The 26,922-nt window shown below is 40.0% G+C and overlaps 2 protein-coding genes across 7 annotated transcripts in view; one reads left to right on the top strand and one right to left on the bottom strand.

Annotated features, from left to right (window-relative positions):
• USP9X (ubiquitin specific peptidase 9 X-linked) overlaps positions 1-449 on the bottom strand; it is a 443,410-nt gene extending 442,961 nt beyond the window's left edge. For 2 of the 5 annotated variants that reach the window (XM_048213431.2, XM_044389368.3), the window contains exon 1: positions 148-245. The gene's annotated coding sequence lies outside the window, so the exon portion shown is untranslated. Of the gene's footprint in view, positions 1-147 lie in introns of all 5 variants that reach the window. The other 3 variants (XM_026513318.4, XM_044389367.3, XM_057310862.1) reach the window with 3 other exon arrangements.
• Positions 321-26,922, top strand: part of MED14 (mediator complex subunit 14) — a 73,650-nt gene continuing 47,048 nt past the window's right edge. Inside the window, exons 1-10 of one of the 2 annotated variants that reach the window (XM_026513310.4) lie at positions 321-959; positions 5,938-5,964; positions 8,291-8,396; positions 14,589-14,762; positions 15,416-15,545; positions 16,018-16,146; positions 16,459-16,566; positions 17,114-17,246; positions 18,242-18,392; positions 18,883-18,994. In XM_026513310.4, the coding sequence (XP_026369095.2) occupies positions 745-959; positions 5,938-5,964; positions 8,291-8,396; positions 14,589-14,762; positions 15,416-15,545; positions 16,018-16,146; positions 16,459-16,566; positions 17,114-17,246; positions 18,242-18,392; positions 18,883-18,994 (1,285 nt within the window). In that variant the 5' untranslated portion in view covers positions 321-744. The remainder of the gene's footprint in view (positions 960-5,937; positions 5,965-8,290; positions 8,397-14,588; positions 14,763-15,415; positions 15,546-16,017; positions 16,147-16,458; positions 16,567-17,113; positions 17,247-18,241; positions 18,393-18,882; positions 18,995-26,922) is intronic. The other variant, XM_026513311.4, reaches the window with a different exon arrangement.

The raw sequence follows: 26,922 nt of genomic DNA, 5'->3' as shown, positions 1-26,922 counted from the left end.
TGTGGGAGGAGCAAAGATCTGAGAAGCCACAAGAGCGGCCACAGCCGCTACAATTTCTTCGCGATTCCAAAACCACAACTCACGAACATCTTGGGAGGGAGCCTCCCCGGCAGAGTTTGCGCCCCACTGGGGAAAACTGATAAATACCTCAGGGTAAATTGGAGCCTTTTAAGCACCGGAGGGCGGCGAAGGCAAGGGCGGGGCAACTACTGACGTTCGCGGTGACGTCGCCGGCTCCTCCCTCACACCCGCTTCCGGCGACGCGCAGCCCCCGCTTCCGCTTTCCAGGCCCGCGCGCCGGCCCCGCCTCACTCCCACGCGCCCCCCCGGCGTCACGGCCGGACAGCCGGAGAAAAAAGCACAGGTTGCTGTCGGAAGTCCCCCTGCAGGTTCCCCTTCCGTTCTGCCTAACGACTTCCGCTTTGGGCAGTCAACATGGACGCTGCGGCTGCTTGCCGAAGTGGCCTCTGATCGGTTGCGGAGGTGCAGCTTCTCTGCGGAGGCCGCCCCGCTTCCCCGCCCTCCCCGCCTCCCCCCGCCCCTCGCTCCAGTAGCTGGGGCCGGCGGGCTCGTCGCTACATGGGGGCGGGCCTCCGCGGCCAGCGCACGGCTTCCTGTTCGGAGGCGGCCTGGCGCTAGGCGGCGGCGACTCTGCCCGCGCCCACTTAGGCGCGGTGACCGAGCGCCCGGGAGGCTTGAGGGCTTCGTCTTGTGCCGTTGCGCCAAGCCCGGCTCTGCGCCGCCATGGCCCCAGTACAGCTGGAGAACCACCAGCTGGTCCCGCCTGGAGGCGGTGGCGGGGCCAGCGGTGGTCCCGCGTCAGCCCCGGCGCCTCCTCCTCCCGGAGCAGCCGTGGCGGCGGCCGCTGCAGCCGCGGCCAGTCCGGGCTACCGGCTGAGCACCCTCATCGAATTTCTTCTGCACCGGGCCTACTCCGAGCTCATGGTGTTGACGGACCTGTAAGTGCCGCGAAACCCATGCCTGCTCCCCAGCACTCCCCCCCCCCCCCGCCCGCTTCCCGCCCAACCGGCTTAGAGAGACTCGCACCTCCCCACGGGGCTGCTGTTTTCTCCTTTCCTCTGGGCTACTTAGTCTAGAATTTCTGAACTCTTGGGGCTCAGCGGAGGTGGAGGAAAAGCTTTGCATTTAGGGTCTTTCTGGAGATGAAGCAACGGAGACTTGTTAATTATACATGTTAGACTCACTGAAAATCCCATCTTTGGGGTTTTTGCTCGAGTTGCCCCCAGAACCCTATTGATTTCTTGGTTGGAAGTTTTTTAGCCGAAAGCCCAAGATTAGGGTTTAAGAATACATAATATTCAAATTCCCAAAGACAGGAAATATGTTTTACAGCGTCTTGACGGTACATTTTAAATTTAGGTTGTAATTGCTTCTGACAGAGCTTGAACTCAGGAGATCTGTTGTGTATAAAATAATCCAAAATTTTGGATTCCGAGGTTTGTTTTTTTCTGAAATGTTTGAGAGTGTTTGAAGTCTTAACGCATTTAGTCTAAGATTTATTGTAACTGGTCTTCTGTTATTGTCTCTTGGAGTATGAAGGGAGTTTATAAATCAAGTTACCAGTGAAATGCCTTGGGACATGATTAGGTCGTTAATCCCTTCAAAATAGCATCAGAATACGCTAATTTTCAGTATGTGAAATAAAGGCACTATAAAATTTGGGGGTATATATACCTTAATTACTGTTTTACATTTTTAAATGCAGGTTCAGAAAAAGTAAGAATTTTAAGCTTTTACTTTAGTTTTTATCTTTTCTCTTGTTACACTGCAGATCAATGTTTCCAATTGTATACGTTAATATGTAGATACTAGGCTGTAAAGTGGCATAGTAATTTGTTACCAGAGACTTAAAATATTTGTTTGCAGATGACTGGAAGAGTTAGAATAGGTTCCACTTATTCCTGTAAAACATCATTCTCACTCGATTTTGATATATGGTACTTTATTGAATGGAACAGAAAGAAGCCTTCCCTGTCTAATGAGAAGCTTAAATAGCTGTCATGATTAGGTGTTATTGTAGTAATATACTTCCCTGAACCAATTACTGTTGGATTTCATAAAAATTTAATAGTGTCCATGAAAAAATTTCATATATGTGAAGATCACCTGCCCAACGTATAGCTATGGGAAAATGTTGAAAACTGCTATCAGTGATTGTGTGATTTTATAATTTGTTCTTTTCATAGAGGATTTGTAGAAAATTTTTGAATTATATTGTGTTCTTACTATTTTACAACTTAGTTACAAAGAAACGTCTATTTTACTGCAGTAGAATAAGTATAGTTTTAATCCTGCACCCTTTATATGATGATGATTCCCATATTTCTATCTCCAGCAGAGATCTCTCCAGTGAATTCCAGACTCTATATCCAGATGCCTATATTTAAATACCTAATGGGCATTTCAATCAATTCCACTTGATAGATTCCCCCCCCCCTTCCAAACCTCTTCTATCTCACTAAAGAGTTATCTCTATTCTTCCTATTGTGGCTTAGGCCACAAATTTGGAGTAATTCCTCTTTCTCCAGTCCCATACTCAGTACATCAGCAAGGCATGTCATCTCTGACTTCAGAGTTTGACCACTTTTCAATATTTCCAACAAGTATGAATCCTTTTCCCATGTTAACTGCAGTAGTCTGCCAGTTGATATCTCTACTGGTACCCTTGCCCCCTTATAATTTTTGTCATCCATAAAATAGCCAGGATGATCCTTTTTTTTTTTTTTTTTTTTAAAGATTTTATTTATTTATTCGACAGAGAGAGACAGCCAGCGAGAGAGGGAACACAAGCAGGGGGAGTGGGAGAGGAAGAAGCAGGCTCATAGCGGAAGAGCCTGATGTGGGGCTCGATCCCGTAATGCCGGGATCACGCCCTGAGCCGAAGGCAGACGATTAACCGCTGTGCCACCCAGGCGCCCCAAGGATGATCCTTTTAAAACTTTTCTGCTCACAACTCTCCAGCGGTTCTCCATCTCACTTATGGCAAAAAGGTTTTATAGTCACCTGTATATGGAGTGACCGTAAAACTTATGGTCCAAATGAGGACACTTTTGAGCATGAAAGGTGGTGCTCTTAATAATAATGTTGGGGGCACCTGAATGGCACAGTCAAACATCTGACTCTTGGTTTTAGCTCAGGTCGTGATCTTAGGGTCCTGAGATCGAGCTCCATCCTCAGTGTGGAGTCTGCTTGAGATTCTTTCTCTCCCTCCGTCCTTCCCACCCGTGCTCTCTCTCTTTCTAAAATAAATAAATAAATCTTAAAAAAGTTAATGTCAGAGTAACAGGCATGGACCAGGACTATCTTGGGCAAACCAGGACATGTGGTCTGTGCCTTCACCCCTTCCCTCTTTATCCTCATTTCCTAATACTCTCGTCTTTGCTCATTCTCTTTCAGCCACACTACCCTTCTTGATGTTTTTTGATAGTGCCAGGCACACTCCCACATTAGAGCCTTTGCTTTCCCCCCAGAAATCTGTGTGGTTTGCTTTCCTATTTCCTTTAGGTCTTTTTTCAGATAGAACTTACCAGAAAGACTTTCTCTGACCACCCATGAAAAGCACTCTGCCCCTGCTGTCTATTCTTTACTCACTGCTTTGTTTTTTTCTTGCCGCTACTGGGTACCATTAATTTATTGTCTGCTCCCTCCCCGCTGGAAACTCCATGAGGATGGGAATTTTTATTTGTTTGCTATATTCCCTGGGCCTAGAACATAGTTTGGGACATAGTTGGAAATTAAGTATTTATTGATTTAATACATTAATGAATGAATTTTCAGAATTGCCGTTGTAGACCATGGAGTATTTAATGGGAAAATACATTCCTGCTCTTGATACTTGGGCATATAAAATAACTCTTTTCTCTTTTGATTTGTGCTAACCAAAATTAGTTTAGGAACTTACCTTGGAGTTCCTAAATCATGTATTTTTCCTTGTTCAGTTGGGAACTGTCAGAATCAATGTATTGATGTAAAACTGGCGATCTAGGTCTACTTTATAAGAGTTTTATTTCTGGGGCACCTGGGTGGCGCAGTCGTTAAGCGTCTGCCTTCGGCTCAGGGCGTGATCCCGGCGTTGCGGGATCGAGTCCCACATCGGGCTCCTCTGCTGGGAGCCTGCTTCTTCCTCTCCCACTCCCCTGCTGTGTTCCCTCTCTCGCTGGCTGTCTCTCTGTCATAAAAATAAATAAAATCTTAAAAAAAAATAAGAGTTTTATTTCTGCCTTATTTGATGCTTGTCTGTGAACTATTGAAAGTAAAAAGGACCACCTTGACAATTTCAGTGGTTTGTTTTTGGCCACCAATTTTTGGGGGTTTTTTTGGGTTTTTTTTTTTCCCTTCTTGTCTACCCCCACCTCCTCACCAACATACGTGCTCTCATCTAAGAGTTTACACTCTGCCTTGACTTCTTAGGGAATTAGGTTCTACTTTTTTTTTTTAACTTGTTTTAATTAAAATTAGAAAATGCTAGGATCTCAGTCATGTAATAACTTGTGTTATTACACTTTGGTGTAAATAAATGTCTGCGACTTCCAAAAATTTGCATTTTAGGGCTTTTGCCCCAAATGGTGGATTTGTTATCCATAACGGATTTTAAATAGATGAGGAGGAATTGGGAGGAAAGGGGGATGTAGACAGCAAAGCCAAATCTTTGTCCCCGAAATGATACCGCTTCTGACATGAGATGATCCTATTAGGGTCTGTGGGGCAGGTGGGAAGAGCTGGAACAATGTTTCCTGTTCTTTCTACCCCCAAAGGCGCTCCTCTTTTGTTTCTGTCCGTTATGCACACACCAGCGTCCATGGTTCTCATCTCTCCCTCCCTTGAGGACAAGGGTTGTGACTTCTCAAAGGGAGTGTTCTTGGGAGCTTTCACATGTAGAGGAACTCGCTGGTTGTTTTTCCTTGCGGTCTTACAAGACCTTAATTTCTGCTTCATCTGATCCTGCTGGCCCTTCCAGGTTCTACCTAGTTTCCTTTATCACCCGGATCATAACTTCAACTTCTATCTCGCTGTCTACTCTCAGAATTATTGTTAACTACAAGCCAGAGCTCATTTTGATAGTTTCCCCTCCTCGTACCCTGAACTCTGATTTTATTTTTTCTGCACCTGTGGCCTGTGGGTGGGAGAAGAGAATCTAAGTGGCTCAGTGTGTGTTCTTCAAGAAGGGATTAGATGTAGAGGAGGCTTTAGAGTTACTGAGGCTGTTGAATATTGAGCCATGGTATAGAGGTTTCCAGAATATGGTGATTCAGGAGGCAGATCAGGACCTTTGTAAGTATCCATGGATGTGAGAGTGTTAAATGGTATAATTTAACAGGGAAAATGGTGACACTGGTTGCTGGCTGTTGTACTGGAGAACTAGCAAAAAAGAAATCAAAACCTTACTGGAGCTTAAAAGTAATCATTTACATCTAACCACTATGCAACATCACAATTACCACAAAACCCTTGGCTGACACTGGTCCTTTTGTGTGCTTAGCTTCCAGTTTTGCCCATCCTGACAAAACATTGAGAGATTATTGTTTGGAAGCAAGGTTCCATTGGCTACAAGGAGGCTAGCAGCTGGTATTCTGCATCCGTGTCTATTTTGGTTTTAAAAAGAATATTTTCTCTGACTCTGTGATATAGTAATGTGTTTAATATAAGACTTGAGCTTTTTAAATGTTTGAGGTTCATGCAATACCTCTTGGACCATCTCGAATGGAGAGGGATGTTCCTTTGTTGGTTTTTTCCCTTATAGTCATATTGCTAGAAACTCATAAAAGAGAGTAGGTAGCCACATAAGCCTGTAGTGGCTATTTATCTAGTTTCTCTGAAACACTAAGGTATGTAATAGAGTCAAAATACAGACCATTATCATATTCTGGTGAAGCTATGTGTATATTTAGTCAATTTCTTTTTTTTTTTTCCTCTTAGACTGCCAAGGAAATCTGATGTGGAAAGGTGAGTATGAAAAAAACCTTAAGTCTGTGTCTATATTGGTATATCTGTGAGAGTGTATGTGAGAAAGAGAAAGAGAGAGAGAGTGTGTGTGTGTGTGTGTGTGCGCGCGCGTGTGTGTGTGCACGCGTGCGTGTGTATGAGGGGTAGGGCTGTGGATTGGAAACCTAGATCCAGAGAACCTAGGGTGATGTTTTACACCATTTGTTTAGGGAAGCCTGGGAAATGTGATTTCCTCATTTTTGACAATTCTTGGTGTAGACCAGCTCTGGACCTTGTGTTCTAGAAACCTTTGTTGTCAAGTCCCCAAGGTGGATAGGAAGATGTAGAAGGTATAGAACTTAATAGAAGAAGCTGAGGAACAGACTGACTTAAGAAAGTTGGCTGCTAATTTACCATTAGCTACAATGATGCTATTAGATATTTTTAGAGAATTGACATTTGCATATTGCTGTTGCTGTTTCATAGTTGAAAGAATTTTGACTGAGTTGGAGTTTGGGGCTTAAGACATAACTAAACATCAATGTTTCCATAGGCCAAAGGAACAAGATAAATTTCAAAGTAATCCTGTGATGGAGGTTTACATTGTGGCAACAGTATAGGCTACTTGACTGTATCTCTGGCACTACTTTTGCTCCTTGGTTACTTTTTTTTTTTCTCCTAAATATTAAGTCACTAGGGAAGGTTTATTAGTGACTCTGCTCCCCACCCCCACCACCAGCTATCTTTCTGATGGAGTTAGATCGAACAGGGAGAGATGGGAGAGACCCCTTGAAGCATACCTTTGTAATGGTTTGGCTGGTCAGTTTTAAAGGAAGGAAATGTAAATCCGGATTTCTTCTGTACAGTCTGGGGTCAGAAGGGAAACTGGACCTTGAAAAACTAACTCATGCTGCTGATCACTTGCGATTGCATGGTATCAAAAAAGTCATGTTACAATAGTTTACAAAGGTGGGCGTTTGCTTTCCAGTACAGGAGATCATTTGGGGAACCAAGTTAATAATATACAGATATGTTTGCTCTAGGAGAACAGAGAGCTCACGTGCTAAGTCATTGCTGAGTTGGAGTGTCAGTACTGGGGCTCCCAGCACTGAGATAGTGCCAGGTCTTAATGTACATTTCCTATTTCTGCTGTGCTCCAGATGCTTTGCTTGTTTTCTCTCTTAAGATCCTTCACAGACAGTGGCAAAGAGTCTTAATTGTATCTGTGCCTTTGCTTCTTCTCTGTGTACTACCAATAATCCTATTGCTGGCTGAATCTTAAGGAAGCCTTTTCAGGTTTTTTTGTGGGCTATGCACACATGCTCTGGCTAGGAGTTAGACTCTGTAGTCCTCAGGATTATACTTCAACAAAAGCTTTTATTTTGGTGCATTGCCTCATGGTGTTGCTGTTGGTGAGATACAGAGATGTGGGTTGGATCTGTAGGCCATTGAACAGCTGTACTGAGATTAATATAGGTCAGAGTCCACTTGGAGGGATGTTGATGTCCTGCTGGGTCCTGTCATCAGTCCTGGCCTGTCGAATATTTTTTTCAGTATCTTAAGGTAAACTGCGAAAGTGATTTTCATTTTATGGCTGACAGGAAATTGAGAGGTCTAGCAAACACACTAACTGACAATGTAAAGCTTTTAAGGCTTTATGAGATGATAAAAATACTGATGAGTATTGAGAGAAAAAGCATCGTAGTGGATATGGCATAAAAGTAGATACGGACAAACAATTTAGCTTTTATTTTTAGTGCTCCGCTTACTTTCTTTAACCTGAGTTTGTCACTGAAATTAGTTTGGTAAAGAGTTGCATAGTTCTTTGATTATTCAGGTGTTTAAATCATGCACTTGCAAGATGGGAAATGGGCCTTTGCTTTTGTAGAAGTGAGACGCTTTCAAGCTTTGGTAAAGATCTGTTTCAGTTCCTTTCTCGTACCAAAAAGGTTGCTAATTCATAGCTCATAGTCTCAATTATGAAATTCTGACTCTTAATTTGTTCTCCTCTGTGACCTAGTTAACTTTTATGTTGTACTTTTGTATCTGTGAACTGGCTATAGTTTAGTAAACAACTTTTATTGTCACACAAAATTAATTTTTAAAACGTGATTGTGATTCATTGCTAAAACATTTTTTTGGATTTATTACTCAGAAGTAGAAAATAAAAAATGCAGGCAGTATACAAAATGCGACAATAATTCATATTTAGGTAAATAACTTAGGTGGTTCATTTCATTGTAATGGTTATAAACAAAGGTTGATTCATATTTTAGCCCAGATGAAATAAATTGTGAAATACTCTTTTCAAATATGTTGGTTCACTAAGAATTGTTTTATTTTATAGGAAAATAGAAATAGTGCAGTTTGCTAGCCGGACACGTCAACTCTTTGTTCGACTATTAGCTTTAGTGAAATGGGCTAATAATGCTGGCAAGGTGGAAAAATGTGCGGTGAGTTAAACTTCTGATTGTATTTTATATAAAATAACTTTTTGGAATGTTAACTTATAATAGACATAGCTTCTAATTTTAGCTTTAATTTATATCTGTTGATTTGTTTTGAGAGATAGTACTTAAGTGAGTAATCTGTTTCTGTATGAAAATGCATAGGGGCGCCTGGGTGGCTCAGTTGCTTCACCATCTGCCTTTGGCTCAGGTCATGGTCCTGGGGTCCTGGGATCAAGCCCCACATCGGGCTCCCTGCTCAGCAGGGAGCCTACTTCTCCCTCTCCCCACCCTACCCCCCACTGGTGCTTTCCCACGCTGTCTTTCTCTCTCAAATAAATAAATGAAATCTTTAAAAAAAATGTGTAATATATTTCTGTAGAAACTTAGTATTTGATCACCTGAGCAGGAAAAAAGAATAGGCTGTATCTGGAGACATTATTCTGGAAGACATTAAATATGAGACTTGAACTATAGGGGGGGACACAGCTTTACATTTGTACACTTCCTTAGAGTGTGCAAAGTACTTCCTTGAATTTTGCCTATTGATTCTTGAAAACCCTCTGAGTATGGCAGAGTTGGTATTTTCTTCTTGTTTTACAGGTGAGGGAATAAAGTTCTTAGGAACTAAATTACTTCTTCAAGGTCACAGAGCTGATAACGGCATTTATCTGTTTATTTATCTGCTGATTCTCCAAACCCTTTAGTGAGCACAGGGCATAAGGTATGGCAGATGGGATTTAAGTAAGGCACAGCCCCTACCCTCAAGAAGCTCATAGTCTTTGCCTATTAAATCACTTTTGAATTCAGAGGAGTGACAGGTAGTGAAGATGCTAAAATCTGCCTCCCCTCCCCCAAAAAAAGCTCATAGCTCATAACTTTGGTAGGATGGCACCGTGTTAACAAACGAAACACATGATTACTCCTTTCCGTTTTACTTCTGTCACTTCCAGTGAGGAGAATGGGAAGAGAGTAGAGTGCCCTTTCATATTAAAAAGGGTAGAGTAATTATCATAAAGTGAATAAAGTCCTAAAATAATGAGAGCATTTATTCACTTTAATTGAGGTCAGCTCTACAAGGCCAAGTAACCTTCCAGCCACTGTCAGTTATATTTGGAAAGTAGGTAGATTCTCCAAGCTTGACAAAGATGCTCATATTTTTTTTTCCATTCAATTATGTAATAACATTAAAAAAATTTTTTTATCAGTTTTTATCAGCAAAGGCAGAAAAACAGCTTTACATTGTTTAAATTTTATTTGAGTCCTTTTCAAATTCTTTTAAAGTTTACTAGACTTCCTGGATAAGTTAAAATGAGCAGCCACCTGGTCAGTATAGAGGTACCATAATAAATTTCTTTTTAGCACCCTGACAGGCTAAGTTGAAAATATTTTTATAGTACTTTTATATTTGCAGGTCTATCAGGGTTTGCCTCTTCCATAAAATCCCACTTCAGAAAGGAATCTAGGACACAGTTGTGTTTCTACACGTGATTTCCTGACCTCTCCCCCATTGTAGCCTCTGCATTCACTGTCCTTGGTTCTACTGGGTTCCTCATCATTAGACACAGAGCCTATGTGAAAGTTGCTAAAGTGAAAGGAGAAAAGCGGCTGTGAAGAAGTTGAGAATTGTAAATTCTAGAATAATTTTTTTTAAGTTAAAAATAAAACCCAATTTTCATTAAAGTCGATACTCAGTTCCAGCTCTACCAACTAAGCTAGTGACAAGACTGGAAGAATTCTACCAAGATACATTCTAGCCCCGTATCTTTTGTCCATAGGAGTAACCTATCCTCTTTCTGAAATATAACCTCGATCACAGGTTTATTTAGAGGGAGAATATTTTGTACCCTGTATATTGTTTTTTCATGGGTGGAAATGTTCTTTGATTCATCTCTTGTCTGTTGGTATGATAGGGAAATTAAAGTTTGTATTCAGAAGGTCTTTTGTCCACTGTAAAGCATCATTCAAAGAGTAGTTTTTTTTGTTGTTGTTTTGTTTTTTTTTAAGATTGTGTTTATTCATTTGACAGAGAGACAGCCAGCGAGAGAGAGGGAACATAAGCAGGGGGGTTGGGAGAGGATGAAGCAGGCTCCCAGCAGAGCAGGGAGCCCGATGTGGGGCTCGATCCCAGGACCCTGGGATCACGCCCTGAGCCGAAGGCAGACACTTAATGACTGAGCCACCCAGGTGCCGCAGGAGGATAGTTTTGATTAGAAATATTAATAAACAGACTTATACCAAACTTATCAGAAAGTTTTATAATTCATTGTTCTGGAAATTTGGACACCAAATGTAGTAAATCTGTTTTGGCTGAAATGAGAAAACATGGTATAATATTTCTGAAAAGCCTAGGGTTTCTTTTCAATAATTACTTAACTTGGGGTAATCTTTTCTTAAAGATGTTCAGACTTGGAATGAAAAGTTAGGTGTCACTGAAATATATCAAATCCAAGGTTTCAATTATTTAAACCTGGTGTTAAATCCCTAATTATATCATGGGTATTTCAGTTACCTGTTTAATACTACTGAGTTGTGCTTCAGTAACATAATGTCAAGGAAAATCCAAAACTCTTGGTTTTTATATTGAGTCATATCATAATTCATCTTTCATTAATTCATAGTTCAGCATTCTATTTGTTTTTTGAATTGGCTGTTCAAGTAAGTCACATTCTGAATAAAGTCTCATGTTGACTTTATATAAAGTTTCGGTATTTTTGTTTTGTGAATGTAGATACGGATGTGTTTATGTCAGGCATAAGGTCCATCAACTGGAGAGTTAGAGGATTATTCATGTTTTGATTCTTCTGTTCTCAACCTAGTGATTATTTACCTAGTCTCATTTGAGGTTCTTAATAGATAATGATCTTTAGCCATACCAGACATATTAAGTGTGTAACAGTGTATAAATACACAGTTTATAACTCTAATGTTAAAACAGTCTTGATCATGTTTTATCAAAGAAAAAGAAAATATCTCTCATATTCCTGGAGCCTTTTAAAAAACAGCTTTATTGAGATATAATTCATATACCATACAATCCACCCATTTGAAGTATACAGTTCAGTGGTTTTTAGTATATTCAGGTATGTGCAACCATCAGTCAGTTTAGAACATTGTCATCACCTCAAAAAGAAAACATGTAGCCTTTTGCTATTGCCTCCAGGTGCCCCCTCCCCAGCCCTAAGCAAGCACTAATCTGCTGTCAATAGATTTGCCTTCTGAACATTTCATATAGATGGAATCGTAATATGGGGTCTTTTGTAACTGGCTTATTTCACTTAGCATAACGTTTTCAAGGTTCAATCATGTTGTAGCATGTAGTAGTACGTTGTTTCTTTTTATAGTTGAATTGTATGGATCTATATTTTGTTTATCAGTTTATGGACATTTAGGTTGCTTCTAGTTGTTGGCTGTTATGAATAATGTTGCTGTAAACATTCATGTACAAGTTTCCGCATGGACATATGTTTTCATTTCTCTTGGGTATATGCCTAGGAATGGAATGGTTGGGTCATATGGTGACTATGTTTAATCACTTGAGGAACTGCCAGACTGTCTTCCAAAATGGCTGTACCATTTTACGTTGCCACCATCAATGTTTGAGGGTTCCAGTTTTTCTCCATGCCGATACTTGTTATTGTCTGACATTTTGATTCTAGCCATCCTGTTAGGTGTGAAAGTGATATCTCATTGTGGTTTTGATTTGCATTTCTCTGCAGACCAGTGATGTTGAATATGTTTTCGTGTGCTTTTGGCCATTTATGTATTTTTCTTAGAGAAACGTCTATAAAGTGCTCAGTTAAATTTGAAAGAATATTATTAACCATATTAACAGCTGGCACGTGAGTGCTTAAAAAAAAAAAAAAGAATGTGATGATCGTTAGGGACCTGTATAGTTTTACTAAAAAGTTACTCAAAACTAAAATTGTATGTTTATTCATTAGATTTCTAAGTCAGAGGAGTATAACTGAAGCTAGTGTATTTTGAATTGAGTCAGAGTAGTGTCAAGAATGTTCATTAATTACCCACGTTTAAGGTGAAGCAATGTGGGCTGGATGAACTGTAGTACCCCACCAGGGTTGATGCATGTCTTCCCAGAGGGAGGTCTGTGGTATTCTTTGGCCTTGGCTTTGGTCTGATAAGCACTTTTACAGTGTCCTGGATTGGAGACTTGGTATGATCTAAATCTGAATAAAAACCAGCTCAGGGGGCATCTGAGTGGCTCAGTCGTTAAGCGTCTGCCTTCGGCTCAGGGCGTGATCCTGGCATTCTGGGTTCGAGCCCCACATCAGGCTCCTCCGCTGGAAGCCTGTTTCTTCCTCTCCCACTCCCCCTGCTTGTGTTCCCTCTCTCTCTGGCTGTCTCTATCTCTGTCAAATAAATAAATAAAATCTTTAAAAAAAAACACAGCTCAGAAGTTGAGAGAAGTAGGGACACAGTCGACTGAGCATCTGACTCTTGGTTTTGGCTCGGGTAGTGATCTCAGGGTCGTGGGATGGAGCCCGGATCAGGCTCCATGCTTGGTGCAGGGTGTGCTTGAGATTCTCTCTCTCTTTCCTTCTGTCCCTCCTGCTCGTGCTCACTCTCTCGCTGTCTCAAATAAATAAATAAATCTTCAAAAAAAGTTGAGAGAAGTAGGATCCAAATGGTTTTACTGTGTTAGAATCAGACAGATTACAGTCCTGCTTTAGTTTCAGGATGAAAAAAGGACCTTGCTTGATAGAGATTCATGTGCAAAATTCAAGGCCTTGTAGTGGACTCCCAGCTTGCTGTGTGTTAGCACTGTCATTGCTGCTAATAAGTTAATGTTGGTGGCATTGATAGAAATCCATTTTAGTAGTCATGCAAGGTAGCGCTTCTGGGCAGTCTAAGAGAAGAAACATTTTTTGGTTCCAGTTTCTCTGATTGTTGGCTTTCTTTGGGCAGATGTCTTAACCTAAGTCTCAATTTTCTCATCTCTAAGGTGATAGTAATTACCTGATGTTGTCTATTTCCTAGAGTTGTGAAGATCAGATAATAAAAATGAGTATGGTAATACTGAGAAAATGTAGGGCATTGTGTTCTGGTATTAATTGTGGTGTGATGTGGTATTGATTCTGGATACCATGTTTTAAGTTGACCACTGAAAAACTGGAGCATTTCCAAGGCAGCAGAACAAGGGTGGTGAGTCGGAAATTTGGAGATAGACTAAATGAAGTGACTTGGGATGTTTAACTTGGAGATGGGGTAGGCTTCCCCATTTGAAGGACATGAGAGACATTACTGCTCCAGAATACAAGGTAAAAGTTTCAAGGAAGTAGTTTTCAGCTCTGTGATGAGCTAGTTCAGGTATCCTTATGAAATGTATTCAGTAGAGAACTGATGGAAAGGATTTCTGTTTGGGTCATGAAGTTGGCCTGTATTTCATACAACAGGCAACATTTATGGAGTATTTTATGTGTTCTGCGCAGTGTTCTGAAGGTTTTAAAATGTATTAACTCTTTAAAAAAAGATTTATTTATTTGAGAGAGAGCGCGCATGCGCGAGCACTCAAGTAGGGGGAGGAACAGAGGGAGAGAATCTCAAGGAGATTCCCTGCTGAGCGCAGAGCCCAATACTGGATACATGATCTCCAGGAGATCATGACCTGAGCGGAAACCAAGAGTTGGATGCTTTAACTGACTGAGCCACCCAGGCAACCCTATATGCATTAACTCTTAATTCTCAGAACAACCTTACGAGGTTGGAAATCATTATCTCCATTTCACGGTTGAAAAAACTGAGGCCCAGAGAGGCTAAATAACTTGCCTAAGCTTATACGGATAGTAAGTTGCAGAGTTAAAATTAAGACTAAGGCAGTCTGGGTCCAGGAGTCCATGCTTTTGACTACTTTGTTACCAGCCAACTCTAGAAGTCTATGAGAGTAAAAAGCATTTTATTCTATTTATTTTTCCTAACTTCTGATATGTACGTGTAATGTTAAGGATGGAGAAACAAATTAGAAAACCTTTTACTTAAAGTGAAAGAAAGTTATTGTTTTTAATGTCAAATACAAATATATTAAATATTCACATTACTGGAAAATTTCTTAAATGTTTCAAAATGTGGAAACTGTATTAATTCCCTCAAAGTTTACTTTGGAATGAATAAATGATTTTTGAAGTGCAAAGCAGCTCGTTATCAATGAAGCTTAATACATTTTACCCTTTGCTTTAAAAGATGATTTCAAGCTTTTTAGATCAGCAAGCCATTCTGTTTGTGGATACTGCTGATCGCCTGGCCTCGTTAGCTAGAGATGCCCTAGTCCATGCACGCCTGCCTAGTTTTGCCATCCCATATGCCATTGATGTACTGACTACTGGGTCTTACCCACGACTGCCCACCTGCATTAGGGTAAGTGCGTTGCTCCCCATTCCCCTTCTTAAAAGTTGAAGGATTTGGTAATGAAGTCTACTCTGTTATTAAGGAGCCCAACAAAACAACTATTTTGTATTTTTAAAACTATTATTTCATGTAATTCACTTTTTTCTCTATAACTTAAATTGTGATTTTTTTAAAATAAATTGAGGCCAGAATGTGAATAACTATCAAAATGGATGAATCTTTGTGTGTGTGTGTGTGTATGAGGTTAAACATGTGCACATTAACTTATAATCTATTTTAGATGTGAAAATACTACATGCTAGTTGCTTTTTGGAAGTTTTTTTTTTTTTAAGTACTATTGTGGTAGTTGTTTACTGACTTGGTGCTATTGTATTTTATACTTTTAAGAAGTGGTAGAAGTCATCTAGTGACATGAACTTGGTCTTATAAATAGAGCATGAAGAAGATCGTGTTGTATTACTGTCTTAGCTGGGTGACTGGTGGAATCATTGGCATTCTAAAGCATGATAGTAATGGTCATGTCACTATTATTGGATGTAGACTGCAGAAATGAGTGTTGAGATTCTCTTGGGCAAAGTACAAAAATATTGCGTTAAGACAGGCGCAGGTAAAAATTGTGTCTCTTTGTACATTATTTTAAAATCACTTAATTTTTTTTGTAGGATAAAATTATTCCTCCAGACCCAATAACCAAGATTGAGAAACAAACCACACTTCACCAGCTCAATCAGATTCTTAGACATCGGCTTGTGACCACAGATCTTCCTCCTCAGTTAGCAAATCTTACAGTTGGTATGTACCTGAAATTTGTTAATTTTTTTTAAAGAATTGACTTGTTAGAATTTTTTTAAAACAGCTTTTGGGGTTTCATTTGAAGATATACTATTTTGAGGTTTTGCCTGCAGTTCAGGTGGTGTTCAAGTATGTGACTTGTCAACCCGATCATTTCTCTTCAGTACCTGGGGATAAAATTTTAGTACCTGGAGATAAAATGCTGGTATGTGAAGCTGGGAGCAGGGAGATCACCTGGGACCGGAGGAGAGAAGAAGCCCTAGAGATATGCCTCAAGAGAAAATTGTTAGTTGATGTTAGAAGTGTTAACTGCCTTTGGCTATTGCTTATGCAGGAACTGCTAAATTCTTTGGGCACTTATGAAAGAACTTTCAAGCTATTTAAAATTTCTTTTAAGTTAGACTGAATGTTCTAGGTTAGCAGGAAGCTGCTTATTTTCTAGCAAGTAGTCATCTTTTTCTTCTTCTAAAAGCAAATGGCCGGGTGAAGTTTCGAGTTGAGGGAGAATTTGAAGCCACCTTGACCGTGATGGGAGATGATCCAGATGTTCCATGGCGTCTTCTCAAGCTAGAAATTCTAGTTGAGGATAAGGAAACAGGAGGTAAATCATAAATATTAATTCAGATGTTTGATGTTTTTATGTTATTGATACAGTCTTGCAGAATAATTAATGTTTAGCAATTTATTCTGTCATTTGAAGCAGATGTTAGGATGCTCATACCTACCTACTGATCCGTAGAGGCTTTAGTGTTTCTCAAGTATAATGTTCTCTGGTTTCAAAAGATAACTTCAGCTCTTTTTTCTTTCCCTTTTTTTTTTAATTTAGTGTTAGTGTACTCTTCCTTAGTTGGTACTATAATATGATCTGTACACTTTTCTGATTAACCACCTTCTTTTCTCCTGCCAATGGAAGATGGGCGAGCCTTGGTTCATAGTATGCAAATCAACTTTATCCATCAGCTGGTGCAGTCTAGACTCTTTGCTGATGAAAAACCTCTTCAGGACATGTATAACTGCCTACGTATCCTTTTGAAATTTGAGACATATATTTGTAAGGAATTTGTGTGTCTCTCCCCCACATTTCCATTTGCCCCCCCCCCATGCTGAACTGTAGCAGACTAAACTCCTTTCCCCCTTCCTCTTTGGGGGTAGAAACAGGGCTGGGGAACAGGTCAATGTGAAGAATAATTATACATCTGTAATAAACCAAATTTTAAATTTTACTGTTCACTTTGCAGGTAAAAACAAAAATGAATTAAAATAGTACTACCTGGAAGAAAAAAATAGTGCTGTTTGGTCTACTCATATTCTCTAAACTGTGATGAATTAGCAGGCAACCTGGACCTTACAGTTTGTTTATGTTGGTTCAAAATTAAATATAAAACTTCTTTCTAAAATTGTGCCACAAATTACAACACTTTTTAGTATGTGTCATTGGAGAAATAGAGTTCCAGAAGATTCTTTCATAGCCAGCTTTTGGGGAAATAGAGCTTTCATTAAATGAAGTTTGCTTGTACTTCATTGGCTGTTGTAGTGATTTATTAAGTTTGCTTAACGAGACCCATCAGATTCTTTCTGCTTATCGCTTCAGTTAGAAGTGCTACATTCCCAAACTCTAATGTTAATCCGAGAGCGGTGGGGAGACCTTGTGCAGGTGGAAAGGTACCATGCTGGAAAGTGCCTCTCCCTCTCAGTTTGGAAGTAAGTGAAGTTGATTCTGGTGAGTTCATGCTATGACTGTTAATACTCTTTTTCTTTCTTTTTTTCTCTCATGCATCTGATTTACTATATACCAATAGCTGTGTACCTTTTAGCAACATGATTTTATATAGTAAGGTCCCTAGGGTCATATAAACCACATCTATAACTGACCCCTTTCTTAGAACGTGGCATGTTTTTAATACGTAGACCTCTATTTGTAGTAAGACTTGCTATTCTTTAAAAGTTAGATTACTCTGGACTCATGCCAGATTGCTTGAAAGACCATTATACTTGTGTATATTTTTAAAACATGCTTGCTTATTGCAGTTTTACATTTTGAATTGTGCTTCTTAAAATCTTTTTTGGGGAGGGTTTTGGGGAAAATCCATATCAGGCTGTTTACAGTCCTGGATTCCTTGGAACTTTGCTTGATTCCCATTTTCTGTAGAAGAATCAGAGATTAATAGACATGTCTTAGAACGCAGGTTGTTTTGTTTTGGGATTTTTTTCGTTTGTGTGCATGTGTTTTGTTTTTAAATTGTGTTTTTTTCTAAAGGACGTAAATCACATATTGTGTTGATTATAGAATAGCTGACTTCCCAGTATTAATTTATTCCCTCCACAAACATTGAGGGCCTGTCATGTTCTAGGCACTGGCTAAGGTACACAATAGATTGTTTCTGTTTTATTCCAAAAGTTAACAGGCTGTGTTGGAAAAAAATTTTTATTAATATTTCCTTTTTTCTTGGGGTGCCTGGGTGGCACAGTCAGTTGAGTGTCCAACTCTTGGTTTCGGCTCAGGTCTTGATCTCAGGGTCATGAGGTCGAGCCCCATGTTGGGCTCTGCAATCAGTGCAGAGTCTGCTTGGGATTCACTCTCCCTCTCCCTCTGTTCTTCTGCCTGTGCTCACTTGTGTGTGCACTCTCGCTCTCTCTCTCTCTCTCTCTCTCAAATAAATAAATATTTAAAAAAATATATTTCTTTTTTTCTCTAGTCAACAGGTTCTTGGGAGAAAAACAGGGACGGCATCTGTTCACAAAGTTACAATTAAAATCGATGAAAATGATGTCTCTAAGCCATTACAGATTTTTCATGATCCTCCTTTGCCAGCTTCTGATTCCAAATTAGTAGAAAGGGCCATGAAGGTAAAAGATCTCAATATATTTTAATATTGTTTTGATTAAATGAATATATATAACTTAATAATTATACTTAAACTTTTAACACAAATTCTTTAAAATACCCAGTTGTTCCTAAAACCCTTTATGAAACTCGTTTTAAACAAATGTTATGCTTTTGCATTTTTTTAAATAACTAATGTTATATACCTAATTTTGAAGATGTTCTTTCAAATTTTTTAACTTAGGTTAGATCACCATTTTATTCTGAAGTTCTGCCATTTAATCACTGCTAACCAATACGTATACTGTCTTGATATATACTTGCCAAAATGTTAGCTGTGGTCTTGAAGCTACCAGTACCATATACTGTATATTTCTTTTTAACTTTAAGCTAGCTTTTTTTTACTGGTGTGATTCTAAAAGGAACTATCTTGAAACACAAAAATCTACTCTCGGGCTTTTAAGTAAATATGTTTAAATTGCACATACGAGTCTGTCGTTCTTGTTTATGCAGATTGATCACTTATCAATAGAAAAGCTCCTGATTGACAGTGTCCATGCACGAGCTCATCAGAAGCTCCAGGAACTGAAGGCCATTCTGAGAGGCTTCAATGCCAACGAAAACTGTAGGTTCTTTTACACTGGCGTTTCTGCCTTCCTTTTATTTATGTTAGTATCCATTTCTGTGAAGCAGCTTTCTTAATCTGACTTTTTTTTCTGGTTTTGTTGTGGGCGTTGGGCATTTCTGCATTTTAAACTTGTGATCTACCAAGCTTGTCCTAATTTTTCTCTTATTTTCTTCTTACTTATTTAGCTTGGCCTTATTTTTGAATTGTATGCATATTGAACCTCCTTAAAGCTTTTTTCCTATTGAAATGGAAGTTATTTTAACATCTTACTATGAATCTTATTTCTTTTAGGTCTTCTAAGAATAAGGCAGCTTTGCAGATACTTAAAATGTTATTTATAAAATATGCCTCATTGAGGGAAGCAGAATTTATCCCTAGTCTTTTTAAAGATTTTTTTTTGAATTGTTAATATATTAGCAGGATTCAGATAAGAAATATAGATACACACATAGTGCAGAATCGTTTAAGTTTACCTACTTAGTAAGTATGTTTAGAGCTTTGGGGGCAATCATTTAGAAAGCCAGTGCTTTCATCCTAGAAATAGTTTCTCAGTATCATAATGAGCATATTCACTGTCCCTACCCCAGTTGTTTTTGGTTGTGATTACCTTGTGCCCACAGTGAGCAGCCTTTAATTTAGTGAGCTGTTGTAGGGGAAGTGCCATAAAAATACGATGTCTTTAATAGTTCTGGTAGCAAAGGTACTGCCTTTCATCATCACGGAGGCCAACTCAGTCCATTATACTTTAAAAAGCAGCTTCTTTGGTACAACTTTGATGAATTAGGTAAAAATACTACCTGAAGGAAAGACAGGAAAATAAATTTGTATTTAGAATACAATAGTCATTCAAAAAAAGTGAAAGAAAAGAGGTATAAAAGAGGGTCTGAAACAAACTAAAGACTAAGGGGAAGGGCAGCTTAACTTAACAAAACTGCAAGTGTTGGAATTAAATCTTATTTGTAGGGCATGCCCACTAGCCCCATTGGGGCTTAACAGTAGATTTATCAGGTTTTGGTAATTTTAATTTAATTATAAAATGCAGTGGAAGTCGTCATCTCCCACCCGCCCCCATTTTAATCCCTCAAGCAAGGATGTTCAATACATACCTAAAATTTCTGATTGGAAAGTATAATCAAAACTTTCACGGGGGGGGGGTAGCGCCTGGGTGGCGCAGTCGTTAAGCGTCTGCCTTTGGCTCAGGGCGTGATCCCAGGTTCCTGGGATCGAGCCCCACATCAGGCTCCCCCCCTGGGAGCCTGCTTCTTCCTCTCCCACTCCCCCTGCTTGTGTTCCCTCTCTCGCTGGCTGTCTCTCTCTGTCAAATAAATAAATAAAAATCTTTAAAAAAAACAAAAACTTTCATTGGGGTTAGAAAGCACACATAACGCCCCCCCACCCCATTTTCTTCTTTTTTTATAATAGTTTTGAGATAAAATTCACATACAATTCACTCATTCAGTGGTTTTTCATATACTCAAGAGTTGTACAACTAGCTTCACAATCTAATTGTAGAACATTTTAATCATCCCCCAAAGAAACTCTGTATCCATTAGCAGTCACTCCCCCATTCATCCCTCCCTTCAGCCCCTGGCAACCACTAATCTTTCTGTCTCTTTAGAATTGCCTGTTCTGGGCATTTCAGATAAATGAAATCGTATAATGTGTAGTCTTCTGCATATTGTTAACATAATGTTTCTAAGGTTTGTGCATGTTAAAGCATGCTTTAGTACTTCATTTTTATTGTCCAATAATCCATTGTACAGATACACCACATTTTGCTTCTCCATTCTTCATTGATGTGGTTGCATCTGACGTAGTTTTTGGATGTTGGTGTGTTTGGTGGGGTCCAGAGCCAATGTCCAAGAAAGAATTCTTAAGACGTCTTTGGTGCAAAATGGTGGTTTTATTAAAGCACGGGGACAGGACCTGTGGGCAGAGAAAGCTACTGCCCTAGGATTGTGAGGAGCAACTGATGACATACTTTGGGGTAGGGGGAAGTAAAGATCAGGGAAGTTTCAAAAGGATTTTCATATGCTGAAAGAAGACTGGGGAAACCTGAGGCCTTGGTATTGTCAAACCAAGGTGGGTTTTCCCTCTAGCAAGGCATTAACATTAAGGCAGTTGGGAGCTTCCTGGAAGAGTGTTATGCTCTGCTTGTCTCAAGTATTTGTCAATGGGCTGCGGGTTATAAGGACATTTAATTTTATCTACATTTCCTTCTGCCTTTGTTTCCCACATCATTCCCCCCTAAACAATTTTGACCCTTAAATTTACTTTAAGGTTGCTGAGGGTGGAAGGTCTCATTTTCTGTAACTTCTTTCTGCTGAATGGAGTGTAGAGATGTCCCTACCTATGGGTCAACATTGGTCAGTTGGGGAATTTCTATATAGGAGTTACCAAAGGCAAAAGCAGCCAGTCCAAGGTAGACAACATATCTGAACCTCCTTGAGTAGAGAGGATCATCCTGTCAGCTAGAAGTTATGGTGGTGAAGGAGTCTTGGCACCAGGCAGGGAGACACCAGAAGAGACAATAAAAGAAGGTTAATACTATAATGAGAAAGAGAACTCTGAATAAAAGGACCTTTGATAGTTAACTAAAATTTTCCTCCAGTCCTTTATTGTCGTTTGAAAAGAAATTTAAGGTCTTCCAAGGTTCACAGGAATAAAAAGGGATGTTAGAGTTTGCTCATTGGTTTCCTGTGAAGGCAATACAGGTTTTATTCTAGATGATATGTGAGTCCACGAAGAGTGCCCCTCTAATTTTACTGCAGTGGGAATACATAATATGACCCGGTAGGGGCCCTTCTTTTGGAGTTAAATCCCCTGCTGTATTAGACTTCCAGTCCTTTAAATAAACTAAGCAGGGTTTATATGGGGTGGGTTGCTAGTGACTATCAGATCAGGTTTAGGGAGGACATGGTTTGCATATTCATTTAGAGGTTTATGAATTAACCCAGCCTCAAGTGAATAATTCAACAAAGCATTATAGTCTCCATCTATTGATAGGTTTACAATGAGAAAAGATTTTTCATACAGTAACTCAAAGGGGCTTAACCCTGTTGGTTGTTGGGGGCAATCCTCATTTGGAGAAACCCTGATGTTAAAAGAGTAATCCAGTTTTCTTGAGTCTCAGTGCTTAAAATCTAGTATCTACAAAGATGTGTTATTGAAATATTTTCATTTTTAATCAGAGATAGCCAAATTGGGACTAATTTGTTTGTAAAATAAGTCCGATTTTAACAAACTTGGCCTAATGATTTACATAAGCTCAGCAAGAATAGTTAGTGATCATAGGGATGTTCTACAATTTGCTTTGCTGGACTTTTTATAAGGAATCACTAGATTTAATTTCGAGTAGCCTCTCTAGGCCAGAAGCCAAGCCAAGTGCTTGCCAGACATACCTGCAGTACCTGTAGATTTGGGCAAATTCCTCTTCTTGAGATCCCCAAAGTATCCCGAGGTTCCTGCATCTGCCAGGAAGTGATAGTTTTTACTCACCTGGCAAGGCTGCTGGGAACTCTCTAAGCAAGGTATCAGGCCAACAGTTCCAAGGGGCTCTATTGGCTCCATGGTTCATAAAGTCAGCCTTAATTCCTTAAAGCTATATGGCCATATCTCAGTCGATGCAGGTCTCTCAAATACGACAATTCAGTCAAAGTCTTGGTAAAATAACCAATATTTCCAATGTTGTCCTGTCGTAAGGAGAACACATTCATACTGAACGTAAGCAAATAAGAGAGAATACTTTCGGAGACCTTTTGAATTTCATAGAGTTCAGGTAGAGAGAAAAGTTAAAGGCTTCCATTTGTTCAGAGGACTATTTTCTTGTTTTTCCATATCATAGATATCTTAAGAGAAAGTTTCCTTAGTCTAGAAGTACAAATATTAGAGAATCAGCAAAGTTTTAAACAGGAGTCATAAACTGTAATCATCCTCAGATTAGTTAGTTCTGGAAATTCTTAACCATTTCAGTTTTATGATCTTAAAGATATAAAAAAAACCTGTATTTATCAAAAGCCCTTTTTATGAATCTCCTTGAAGATGAAACACGTTTTGCAAGGAAATAAGAACAATAACTATAAATGAAAAAAGACTAAAAAATGGACGTGGCTAAAGATCTGTGAGGTTACAACATAGCTGGCAAGGAAATCTGGTTATTTCTGTGACACATAACAGTTCAGCAGTCAGAATATTAAGTAATGGTCTTATACCAGAATATATTAATACTCTAAACTGTATATCATCTCTAGCTAGAATGGTTATAGCATTTCCCCAAACGTAACCTAAGGCTTATTATTTGTTTAACAGTGCTTCCAGAATAATTTAACATACCAAATAAAAAGGCCTAATGAGGCAAAGAGATTTAATTTCCAATTTAAATCTTGGGAAGTTTGTTAAAAAAAAAAAAACTCAGAGTGGGGCACCAGGGTGGCTCAGTAGATTAAGCATCTGCCTTCAGTTTAGATCATGATCCCAGCATCCTGGGATGAGCCCAGCATTAGGGCTCCTGCTCAGCAGGGAGTCTGCTTCACCCTCTGCCTCTGACCCTCCCCCCACTCGTTCTCTCTCTCAAGTAAATAAAATCTGAAAAAAAAAAAAAAAAAAACCTCAGAAAGTTATAGCACATGCCCGAATAGGATTACAGATCATTATAAAATTTAATTATTTTTATTTAACCAAGGTGACAATAAGAGATTCCAAAGGCTCGTACTTTCTCTCTCTCAAATAAATAAATAAAATCTTTAAAGAAATAAATCCCCTCATTTTAATCATAGTCCATCGTGACATGTAAAATTCCTTTCTAACGATTTCCCTGCAACAAACCTTCTACAACTATTTCATTCAGAGTTGCTTCCCTTATTTCCATCAGCCTTAATTACATTTAGCAGAATTTTTTTTTAAGATTTTATTTATTTATTTATTTATTTATTTATTTATTTATTTGACAGAGAGAGAGACAGCCAGTGAGAGAGGGAACACAGGCAGGGGGGAGTGGGAGAGGAAGAAGCAGGCTTCTGAGCAGGGAGCTGGATGTGGGGCTCAATCCCAGGACCCTGGGATCACGACCTGAGCCAAAGGCAGACGCTTAACGACTGAGCCACCCAGGCGCCCCACATTTAGCAGAATTTTAACTCTTAGGAACCTTAGTCTCCAGTGAAAGCTAACTAGTAACAAATTGTGAACTGTTACACCAAAACTAAAGCTAACTAGTAACAAATTGTGAACTGTTACACCAAAACTAAAGCTAACTAGTAACAAATTGTGAACTGTTACACCAAAACTCTTCAGAGGGCAAATTTATGAATCTGTTAAGCACAAAGCGTGTTTACTGACAGACCCAAATATCCTAGTTTCTCCGCAATAAGTCAGAAGCACAAACTGACATCCAATAATCAGTGCTTTAGCACTTTATCCTATTTGGAAAAGATCTGGATGTCCGATGAATTCAGGCCCACTTATCCAAGCAAAACTTTAAAGTTTCAGGTTACCAGAGACTTTGAAAGCTATCTTAACAATTACCCATGAAAGCTTGAGACAGTTAACCATCATTTTAAGTCATCTTTTTGCTAAAGATTGCAACAGAGGTAACACAAGCTTATTTGACCTTCAGTAAATCTTGGTAGAATAAAACTTTCACCTTTAATGCTTGTAACTTTAAAGACAGGTCTACATTAAGCCAACAAACTTAAGTTAGTTTAAATACTGAATTATATTCCACCTGGATCCTTTTTTAAAAGTCAGTTTGTTCCTCTTTGTTAATTTTTACCTGGGACACTGGTGGGGAAATCTCAAAAGTGGGTGGTGTTAAGTCCAGGGGCTGCTCTTCGCTCCTTGATAGCGAGGGCAGGAGGAGGAGCCAGTAGTGCAGGAGGCACGGAGGATGGTATAGAAGCCAGTTATGCAGGCCACACTCAAGGTGGTGCAGAAACAGGAGGAGGAGGAAGCTGAAGAGGTGAGGTGCTGCCAGAAGGCAGAGAAAGGGGTTCCCAATTCTAGAGCTCATCAGCCCAACAGAGGAGCAGATACCATGTTTTCCCACCAACAAAAGGAAATAGGCAGTCCATGTCAGGCCGGAGAAGACGGGGAATTTCCCTGAAACAAAGGGAGTCTCGGCAGCTCCTTGGGAATATTGCTTAAAGTCCCCATCCCAAGGTAGACTAACCAGAGAGAGTTGATTCCAGGTTTATCCATTAACCTGGCAAATGAGGAAGAAGCCCCCACATAGTGCTAGAGTAGCCTGGGTCTATTAGGAGGAACAGTGAGAAAGTCAGGGTCACCTTTGCTAAGAATGGCCTGTGTTTTCTCCAGCAACCTGGGTTTATTCGGAGGAGGCCTATATAGATAATTATCATCCAGTATATCAGGAGGGAGTTTACTGGTCTGGTTATGATCAAACACATTCTGCAAGAGGCCCTTAGGTCTGGGTCCTGATTTAGAGCCCTGAAGGCCTGGATGGACTTAGGGTACCTCCGTCTATTTGCTGTTTCTTGCACAAGAGATCTAACTTATAGATGCTACCGAGGTCATGCAGTACCTTTCTTAAATTTTGCAGTCGGAATGGTTTCCAGTGGGTTAAAAGACATCCCAAGGGAGAGTCCTTGGGGACTGAAGAGAGATGGTCCATTACCAAAACCCCCCCTACCCCCGACTCTCGGGGTCCCACACACAGGATGTGTCAGAGTTTCCTGATGTCAAAGCAACGCAAGGCGTCCCTTGAACAAAATCGCTATGATCACCATCTGCCATAAAGGCCCTGTAGGAGAGAGGCCTGCCTCCCACATCCCCATCACATTCTAGACTACGATGGGTGCCAGCATATGGACCCAGTTTACCTTGCTATGAAGGCCCTGTCATGCCCCATCGTGCCTTGGCTCGCCTTGCTGAAGGACCCACTGCCTAGGCTTGCCTCGCCATGAAGGCCACAAAGAACCTGCCATTTTTAACCCATGGAAAATACTAGAAAAGTTTTACAAGAGTACCCAATTTTGTAACTTAAGTAGTTAGAGGACGTTGACAGAAAACAGTAAAGATAGAAATCCATCATGATTTAAGCGACATTCCAACACATGTAGTCTTTACAGCCAGCTTCCCTAGGAAAACGGTTGGTGGTTGGGTTTTAATTCAATCGGTTCCTGGTTTTGGCCGGCTGCCAGTGGAGGTCTCTCGGCCAGAAGCAGCGAGACCAGGGATGTGGGAGGGGATCACAATCAACCAATGAGGAGGAAGCCTCACATGGGAGTGTTAAGATCGGTAGCCGTGCTAGTCACTTAGGTGGGTGTCCCGTGCCCAAGACGGACAACTTTGTATTAGGACGGGAATAAAGAGAGAGCATCAAGTTTATGGGTCTTGTTACCATTCCAGCCATTGTACTAACTTCCAGCCAAAAGGCAGTCTTTCTCGTCCCTGTAGAGTAGCCACGGGCTAGAGGATTGGAGCCTGAGCAGACGACATGAAAGTGTTCCAATAAGACTGTACTCCTTGAAGAACCCCTGGAATGAGAATAAAGGGAGAGCAAAGTACTCACAAGTGTGCATGGAAGCTCAGAGTCCAGATGAAAAGACTTGAAGCCCCATGTTGGGCTCCAAATGACGTAGTTTTTGTTTAGTGGGGTCCAGAGCCAATGTCCAAGAAAGAATTCTTGAGACATCTTTGGTGCAAAATGGTGGTTTTATTAAAGCACGGGGACAGGACCCATGGGCAGAAAGAGCTACTGCCCTGGGATTGTGAGGAGCAACTGATGACATACTTTGGGGTAGGGGGAAGTAAAGATCAGGGAAGTTTCAAAAGGATTTTCATATGCTGAAAGAAGACTGGGGAAACCTGAGGCCTTGGTATTGTCAAACCAAGGTTGTTTTTCCCTCTAGCAAGGCATTAACATTAAGACAGTTGGGAGCTTCCTGGAAGAGTTATGCTCTGCGTGTCTC

This window comes from Ursus arctos, chromosome X (genome assembly GCF_023065955.2).
Source record: "Ursus arctos isolate Adak ecotype North America chromosome X, UrsArc2.0, whole genome shotgun sequence".
Taxonomy (NCBI): domain Eukaryota; kingdom Metazoa; phylum Chordata; class Mammalia; order Carnivora; family Ursidae; genus Ursus; species Ursus arctos.
This window is presented reverse-complemented; position numbering and strand designations above follow the sequence as displayed.